At 47.6% G+C, this 9,556-nt stretch overlaps 2 protein-coding genes across 2 annotated transcripts; one reads left to right on the forward strand and one right to left on the reverse strand.

Moving 5' to 3' along the window:
• Positions 1-1,540: 1,540 nt before the first annotated feature.
• On the reverse strand, positions 1,541-3,575 carry K441DRAFT_532367 (uncharacterized protein; the record flags this gene model as incomplete). Its single annotated transcript, XM_067642231.1, has 3 exons — positions 1,541-3,207; positions 3,260-3,417; positions 3,532-3,575. 3 exons carry the CDS (start codon positions 3,573-3,575, stop codon positions 1,541-1,543), a joined length of 1,869 nt encoding a protein of 622 aa, XP_067510678.1.
• A 1,141-nt stretch (positions 3,576-4,716) lies between these two features.
• On the forward strand, positions 4,717-6,146 carry K441DRAFT_532740 (uncharacterized protein; the record flags this gene model as incomplete). The annotated part of the gene is made up of 4 exons (XM_067642249.1): positions 4,717-4,863; positions 5,121-5,369; positions 5,717-6,031; positions 6,087-6,146. The coding sequence occupies 4 exons, from the start codon at positions 4,717-4,719 to the stop codon at positions 6,144-6,146; spliced, it is 771 nt and encodes a 256-aa protein (XP_067510679.1).
• Between the last annotated feature and the right edge of the window lie 3,410 nt (positions 6,147-9,556).

The following is a 9,556-nucleotide window of genomic DNA, read 5'->3' on the forward strand; positions in this document are numbered from 1 at the left end:
CGCCATCTTATTGACCAGGAACGGAGATTTCCAACAATGTCCCTTAAATGTTTACAAATAAAACCTAGAAACTGCAAGGGCCGGCGGAGTCACGAAGACGATCTCCGCAAGACTGTGGAGTCTTTCTGAAATCCCCTCCGACCTTCTCTCTCCTCTCATAGACCTCAGCCTACCTTCTACCGCTTCTTGCGCCTTTTCCTTTTGTAGTCTCCAGTCCCAGGACCGGGACTGTATAGCGCCGCGCGACATCCTCTTCTATTCCTGCCAAACAATAACGTAACACACCAACACCAACAGTCCTGTTCTTGCTTGTCTTGTGGCTCCGGGACTCGGGCGAGTGTGCATGCTAACGCATAGTTAATATAGTGCAAGACACGGCGACAGGGACAGAGCTTGTCAGGTCCACAACTTGCACCGGTGAAGACTGTTTTATATTTCCGGCTCCCGCAAGTGCTACAGCAGAGCAGATTCTGCAGCCATCCGGATCCCAGCGAGTTGGATTCGCACTAGCTTGCGCGACAGCGGACGCCTCGTTAACGGGAAGACCAAAGCCAAGCTGCGTGGTTGTTGCGCTGACGGATCTAGAGTAGATCCAGGAAAAGAGCGTTAGCAGATATCGTCTCCATCACCCCACCCACCCCTCTTACTTTCCTTCCCTCATTAATAAGGCTGACATATTTCTCAACCCGGTCAGTAACGTCATGGTGCATCAGCATGGCTGAATCGATGCAGTAGCAGCTCGACTGTAATGCATTAGTGCATTAGTGCATTAGTGCGTACATAATCCCCCGCCTGCATGCAGTCAGCGCCACACCAATGCCTGAATCTGAAAATCAGGACAACCATACGGATGCGCAAAACATATTTGATTCAAGTACCCGCACTTCTAGGCTCGAGCGCCTTGTGGGGAACCGAAGAGCCCGCTTCGGCGAATGTATATAGTGGAGTTACATAGGTCATGCCGTTGAGCGACGAGTGAAGTGCCGGAAGTGACATGCAAAAAGTGCCCTCGCTGTATAGGACACGGTATATGTTGCTTAGATGAGCGGAAGCAATTTTAGTACAGGAAGAAGACCAGAATAATCGAAAGGGTAGGTAAGAAAGTAAAATTGAAAAGCTGCTAGCAGAAAGTAGGAAGAGAGAGGAAGCAGCCGTGTTTTGGCTTCAGTGGCCAAGCATTTACGTCCGTTTCATACTCCAGAATAAGGGCGCGTTACCTGCTGACCTAATTGGTACTCGTAAATACGCCCGTATCGTGAGATTTGTTCTTGTACAGCTCGAGTGGGCACGAAAATAGCGAGTTAGCGCCGGTTGTAGTAGCAAGACAATGGTTGGCGTCCACAGAAACGGCTCTTGAGTTGCACAGGCTCACAAATATGTTGGCCCGACCGATGCTCTTATTGTGACACGATTGCCGGAGGTGTATATGGCGAAGCCACCAAGTGCCGATGGTAATATTTAGAAGCGCAGGGTGATTAGGTAGCAGAGATAGTTTTATGTGGTCCAAAAGAAAACACCAACTAAGCTTCTAGCCATATTTTCAGGCTGGTGTGTCCGCCAGCGCCTGAAGGTACGGGTCTCCTTCCGTATGACTACTGGTCAGGTTCGCACTGGCAACGAACCCCGGGTAGTGGTTTTGCTCGTTGGGTATCGGACTATCGAGAGATATCCCGTTGTGACCTCCGTGTGTAAGACAGCCGACACACTCGCAGCCATCGCCACATTGGCAGGTGCCAGTGGCATCGTTACAACCTGGGAGAACAAGTGTTTGCAAGAAGAAAGAAGATGGCGAGAGGGTGAGCGTCTCATCATTGTCCTGATTATCAGGGCTCTCTACGAACGAAGGACTGCTAGGCATTTTGCCTTCTCCAGGCATGCACGGCTGTGTGGTGTGACTCTGGGTGCTCGAGTTAAACTGTTCAAACTCGGCCATTGGAGTAGTTTGTGCCGGTGTCCGCATCCCGCCCTGTGGCCAATATACGTTTGTGTTGTCTTGCTGTGGCAAATTCATTAGAGAATTCATATCAACTTGGTACTGCAGAGTGGGCGAGGGCAATCTCGGGAAATCGAAAGATTGTGCATTCTGATTATAGGTGAAATTTTGTTGGTGCTGCAATAGATACGTTGGCTGGTGCGGATAGGCAGGGACGTCAAATGCAGATGACATCGAAGCGTCTGAACCCCCATTCCTCATAAAGTCATTCATTTCCCGAAGATAATGAGTCATCGTGGCGTTGTGAGGATGAGCAGCGCAACCAAAACAAGCGCAGCCATCACCGCAGTGACAATTATGTTCCAACCGATTTCCGGTACCATCATTTATTGCGTGGTTTGAGGCCATGCCGAATCTCGGATGATGCTGACAGGCTGTCGGAGCAGTGAATATAGGTGGACCAAAACCGTAGCTAGATGGCATCATCACATTACCTGACATGTTGCCGGGATGGCCCAGTGCGAATGGCACATGTTGATCTCCTATATTCATCTGGCCGTGGATGGGAGTGTACGATGAGCCAATGTTGTGAAATTGACCGTTTAGTGCAGGTTTCTGATAAGGGATGACATTCTGAAAATCTGGCGGTTGCATCTGGATCTGTGCTAGCGATTCAGTCTGCGGTTTACGCCTTGTTCCTGAGTAGCATGAATCCTTTACTTGGCCCTCCTTTGCTTGTTCCGTGGATTTACTGCAGCAACATCCACCATTTTGTTGTTTAGGAAGAGGCTCCGATTCTTGGCGGCTCAATTTAGGCTTAGGTTTTGGTTTACAGCAATTAGAGGTCCCGTTGAGATCGTTAGGTTCCGGCGCAATTTCTCGGTAGCCATTCGATGAAGGTTGCCCATGAGACGACTCGTTCTTGTCATCGCCTGTGAAGGCGCGTTCCAATATTTGTACACCTGAATTATAACTTTGCTTTCGCGGCAGAATTGGGTTCATGCGGGGAGTCGAGCTCGTGCTCGATGTTGGTGAGGCTCCGTTGTTTGACCCTGGCTCTGACTCCGGTAAGGTGACACTGGTAGGTGTTTTCGCCGCCTGCGATGAAGTACCACCATTGTTACTCTCCATAGCTCTCTGCAGGGCGACTGGATTGAAAGTGCTAGTGGACTTCTTACGTCTGCTTTTCTGCACCCGATTCGCACTACCAGCTGGTACTGGCGTACTTGGAGTGGCCGCAGGAGCATTTTCCGAAGGACAAGCACATTCAGATGCTGAAGGTATCGCAATTAGGATATTGATTCAAAAAATTGAAGGAATTCATACTCTTGGGGATTGTGTAATTGATTACCAGGCGCTCGCAGCTGCATGATCCTACCGGGTGAGGACAGCTACTCAACGGGCGACCAGGCTTGCGAACCTCCAGCAAAACGCGATCCTTGTGATCGCATTTCGAAGATCGGTGACCACGAATGCATGGACCACTTTTGAGGTAACCGATGTCAGTCGAAGGACAATCTCAGTAGGATAGGGAAGGTTGGGCAAAATTAGGTAGGAGAAGAAGAAGAAGAAGATTGCAAAGACTAGGTCAGACTTACCATGCAACTTTCTTTCTCTCACCGTTGACGTCGAGCCAAGGCATGTTTGCGTGCAATCAAAGGGACGGGAACGTGCTCGAATACAGGCCTATCATGCGAGTATCTTTCCATACTGTGAGCTTTGTGGTCCCTGTATATTGCGGAAATCACAACGGAGGGGGTGGAAGGCGAATGGCCGTGCTGTCTTCCAAGACGCCAACTACGTACGGGGTAATGAATTACGGGACGAAGCGGCATACATACAAGCTTCTAGCACGGCAAGCAAGGGACACGGTGTGCGGGTATGCGCCTTGTACCTCTGTAAACCAAGCTGAGGGAATGGCTGGCACACCACCCTAACGTCGCGACCCGAAAGAGAGATGTGGTTCGCAGCGCTTAGAGGACGGCATCCGCCAAATTAAAAGGTGGTTGGCTGGCGCAGTGAGCGAGGTAGTTGGAGCAGAAACGAGCAGATTAATATGTCTGAGTTGAGGAAAAAAGAAATACAAGTGAATAGGTTTCAGAAGTTGTTGATAAAGAATTATCAGGCGTGATCTCAACATACAGAATCGCGAACTGAGGCTCCTACGCCTTCCCAATAGAACACGGACTCTTGAACCCACAGCCGTCAGTGAGATGATTCTGCGGCTCCACGCACTCGTCTGTGATGGAGCTTTCGAGGTTGATGTCAAGATAATGGAGGAGGCCCTTGCGGGCGTATCAGTCGGGCATTATGCAGTTGAGCAAGTTTTATTACTGCTTTGGTGCTAGCAGCGAAAGATGGTGATGACCTAGGCGAAGACCTCGCTACAGCCGCTGTGCCTTTGTGAGGCCGCCGACGGTGATGGCTGAGGTAAGACGGTGTACTCCAAGTTCTCACGGCAGCTCTTTTATTACACGCAGTTCTCAGTCGGTCTGGATCAATCCTAGGCCCTAGTATTTTGCCCTGCAGTGAGCCACTGACTAATCCGCGGTAATGTGCCCACAAAAGGAACTTGGCCCCCTGCCATCACGCCAAAGTTAAGGCCAACACGGTAATAACCTACGGTAATATTTTTCTGTATTGCAGGCATCTCGAAAATTTCCTACGCGCCCATTCCACCACCCTAGAACCCTCCTCCGCACGTTCCTAGTGCCTATCACCCTATTTGGCCCTGAACCAAGTAAAGTTTGTGTCGCTTTTCAGGTCATCTCTTTTCCCGGAAAATGGCCTCCAACGATGGCGACAATATCAACCTCTTTGAGGAACCACCCGATTTCTATCAGCCCGAAAAGGAGGCAACTTTTGCAACCCATTCCCTGCTATCTGGAAAGGACTTACAGGTGCGGCTAGTGGGACACAATCCTCTGTGGGTACGGTATTAAGGTTATACTGGTTATCAATATATCCATCTACTGTTATACCCCTCTCCCAACCTACCAATTTTTCTATCTGCTGTTTTTACCTTTCCGTATCATACGATTCGTTCCATCATTGTAACCTCGATTTGAGGAACGATACGCCCCTCTCTGAATCTTATATCTCCTCATTGCAATTCATCTATTTTTTCATCACCTTCACAACTTGGGGGCGAAAGACGCCTAAAGCCTCCGAGCCCTAATCATACCAGGGCCACCTCCTATGGAATGCAGGCCGAACGCTCTCCACCTACCTCGAAGAACGTGCAGATGGCCTGATCAAAGGCAAGACAGTGCTAGAGCTCGGCGCTGGAAGTGGTCTGCCAAGCCTTGTATGCGCCATCAATGGCGCCAAGCAAGTGGTCGTGACGGACTATCCCGATGCCGATCTTGTGGAAAATTTGCGCTACAATGTCTCACACTGCACGCTCCTACCCAATACTCTTAATATCGATGTAGAAGTTAGTATTTCTAAAACTATTGGTCCACGTACAGGGTGTACGGCATCCGGTGTCCCCCCCTCTGTGTGCGCGCGCAACATACAGCAATTTCGGTAATCACTAGTCAAATGCACCATCCAGCGTAGATACTGTGAGCTTGCCAAAAGAGCTGTGCACCTGCAAGAAAGGCAAAGCCTTTGATTTTTTAAGCTTAATTACAAGAGTTAAACTTGAAATTCTCTAGTGCGTACGAAGCGAAATTGCTGTATGTTGCGCGCGCACACAGGGGACACCGGACGCTGTACACCCTGTATTACGGCTTTTGGACCAGGCAACTGGTGAATTCAACTAACATTGCTTTTCTAAAGGGCCACCTCTGGGGTGCATCGACAGAAAAACTCACTGCGCATCTACCTAAAGATCGTAATCCTTCAGGGTTCGATATCCTAATCCTGGCCGATCTCCTCTTCAACCACTCCGAACACAGCAAACTAGTCAAAACGGTGCAAGAAACGTTGAACCGAACCTCCTCCTCGCGAGCACTTGTATTTTTCACACCTTACAGGCCATGGCTCCTAGAAAAGGATCTCGCGTTCTTCGATGTCGCCCGTGAGAATGGCTTTACCGTCGCCAAGATTTTTGAAAAGGTCATGGATAAAGTCATGTTCGAGGAAGACCTGGGTGTAAGCTCTTCCTAAATACAAGGCCATCGTTCGCACAGGCTTACGGCAGTCATAGGATCAGCTCCTTAGACGTACAGTCTATGGCTATGAGCTCAAATGGGCCGACCTAAAATAATATAAATACCAAGCGAATGTATTTATTACATAGTGTAGTGATTATATATCTGCTCCATCGCTTACTGAGAGGCTACTAATAAACTCATAACAACCTGTTTTGAGAACCCTGTAGTCTCCCTGGCCGTTGTAACGGGTCCTTGGTATATGGCGTAGTGGTTGTTATCTTGGCTCCCGGTGCGGCCTGATTCGGTCAGGGAAGGATATTAGGGGATCTGGCGTGTAACTTGGTAGGGATACTCGTGCAACCATGTAGCAAACAGAGAACAGCAGGTACACAGAGAATCAGTATAGATTCAGGGCTTTTGACACCGAGACCCTTTCGCCTGCCTTGTGGAATATCAGGTATACAACACCTTTTATTCATCCTTTCAGAATACATGTTAACCCCACTGGTTAAAACTATGTAAGTTCGTACCCTTCCTAATTGCTAACACACACAGCCGCTCTAACCTATCGATACCTGCTTTCGATATAGCACTATGTAGAAAGTTTATGAATTTGCGCAGTTTAATTAACAGGATAGGAAGAGGTAGTACTGTGGAGATTCAACAAGTCCGAGACCGGAAAGACGTATGAAACCGTTTTAAGCTTGATATCTTGTTCTTTTTTGCGACCTAGAATATTTAATCCAAGAATAACTTCCGTGATAATTTTCCTTTTTCCATCCTAACCCAATCGAATTATCCATCGCTCAGTCTTCTCAAGTAGGAAACCTAAGACGCCACTAACAGTGCCAATTCGCTCAGCAAAGCCATCCAATCACTCGACCACCAATATATGTATGTTCAATCCTTACGACTCCTTTGCGTTTCCCATAATTATACCGTCTCGGTCTTGTCGGTGCAGTTTCTCATAGGAATCATCCTCACATGAGCCTAATAAATGTAGTGGCCAAAATCCCAACACTACTTCTTCTGTACTGGGATTGATTAAAATAACATACCGCCTTCCCTTTGAGTAATTGAGACGAAAGTTGGCCGTAGCAGCCTCAATATGCAGAAAACGGGACATTAATAATTTCCCCGCACAGAATTTGCCCAGCTGGTCATATTCTTCCTAACACATCAGCTTTCCATCCTCAAGTTCGACCCACATATCTACCCCAACCAGCTCAAGACCAACTAGGAGACTCTGGACATCTTTTCACTCTGAATCCTATCTAAATAAGTCCATCCGTAAATCTTTCGAGTGAGCTAATTGCAATTTCCATGATGCTATCCTCGTTAATGCGAGTTGTGTTCAGTGGCAAAACAGGTATTCCCTACAAATGATATATTGGTGGGCACTCCTGTTGAAATGACTGCAGTATTCCCAAGACTCTATTGAAGGCATCGGATTAATACGTTAATCTTCCTGCGTTGTAATCGATAATAAGCTGAATCAAGCCGTAAGTGAAATTTCGTCTGGCAAATGCTGGCTGGTCTCCGGCTGAGGGTCGTACATCGTGTGTGACACGTTGCTTGCTTTCCATATCGGTAGGAACCAACGACACATCGATCGTCTCTTAGCATATCATTCCTGAACATTCGAAAAAGGCTTGATTCTCGGTGAACATCAAACGTGTTCTGGAAAAGTAATTCTCTTAAAGTGTCTAGGCCCTAGTAAACCACACAGAGTCTCGCATAAGCGAATCCCTTGCAGGCAAGGCTGAAACAAGAGTGCATCTACTCAGTTCAACGCAGGGTTGAGTAATACGTTTCCTTGTGCTAATTTCAGGAAGGTCAAAAGATGAATTCTCCCCAGCTCAGCTATGATCGTAACCTCGGCATTTTGGTACACTAGGTTCATACTTTGTGTCGACCGGACATACCAGGCTAGAAAGAAAAACTCGTGTAAGGATTTGAAATATACGTAGACGCAGGCTTATATACAGGAGAGTGGTGAAACTAAGCTGAAACTGGGCTAAAACTGACGTCTGACAGGTCGACACTCTGTAACTGAATATTTATTTGCTCACTGTCCTCTTGAGGGATGCAATAACAGCTAACCTACAGAGAGCGATAGTTGAATCGACAGGTTGCCCGAATGACATCTTCAACAGTGCTCTTATCAATATTGAATATTGAATTTTTTTAGAGTTGAGGTGGTAGAAATAAGGTAGATATATCGGTAAATGACTCTTGGGCCTCCTTACAATACGTGCGTATTTCGAATTTATTATAAAAGGTAAAAATTACAAGTCATCGCGCACAACATCGTTAATTTTAGCGATTTTTGCACCTCCGTACACTCTATCTTGATCAACGCCATGCTTCCCTCACCTACCAACGTAATTGAGGACGATGATACATCCTCCTCTGCTATTTCTGAGCTTGATCCTGATCGGTTTATCCACTCTGGCGGCGAGGACGACGCGTCGAGCGACTCCACACCAAATACACCAACTGTAACCACCCCAAAGTCGCCTCGTAAAAGGTGCCAGTTAGCTGGCCGCATATCGCTAGGGAGTACCGATGTTGAACGTACGGAGTGCTTGAAGAGCTGGCCACTAAGTAGTATTACCGCCGGAGGGAGGCCTATGGCAGTGAATGTGGTACAAGAGGCTTCGGAGGCCTTGACAGAATCTAGAGAGCAGCCGACATCCACCGCACCACGCCAAGGATCACGAAGGTGACGGTAGTGGTGAGGGGGCAGTCGCGAGAGAGCAGCTATTTAGAAGCTCTGCCAGAGCCCGAGGGCGTACGGAGCCTACTTTCAATTAAAACACTATGCCAGGACTGTACTATATTCAACATTCAATATCAATATCAATACGGCCTCATACTGATATTGAATATTGATAAGAGCACTGATCCTCAACAACTAGCTCTACCCGACCGAGCGGTCAGACTCCCGACTAGGCCTCTTGGTAGCGGCATGGTTAGGCAAGCCCTGGACATAACCTAATGCCACATATGCGAGGACTGCGTGGGGAGCTATGGTCTTCCTGGCCAGGCAGTCGATCAGTCGAAATTCTGGTATTTTCTTAGATTTTGGGAGACCACAGGACCTGGTACGGTCAGGGATGCATATAACTATTCTATTAGTTATATAAGTTATGATTACTATATAATATAACTAATCGTAATCAATATAATCACCCGCGGGAAGAACGCGTAGGAATAGAATATAGTGATAAAGCTTTGGTGTTGAGAAAGTTGCGCATTGATTTTCTAAAAAGCGCCGAGCCTGCGGTTTTGCATACAAAAAAAGGCCGTGCGGGCTTTCTTAGAAAACGTTAATATATACGGAGGTGTGGGTAAAAAGTTCCTGGCCCCCCATTTTCGCGCTAGCCTTTGGTGGCTTAGTGTGGCGCATATTAGGCCTAGGCTAGACCCTACCGGGGCTTAGCGCGTATAGTAGGGTCACCACGTATATAACTCTCTCCTCAACACCACACTCCAGAGGCTTCCAAAATACATTTTATAT

This window comes from Cenococcum geophilum, assembly GCF_001692895.1.
Source record: "Cenococcum geophilum 1.58 unplaced genomic scaffold K441scaffold_1, whole genome shotgun sequence".
Taxonomy (NCBI): Eukaryota; Fungi; Ascomycota; class Dothideomycetes; order Gloniales; family Gloniaceae; genus Cenococcum; species Cenococcum geophilum.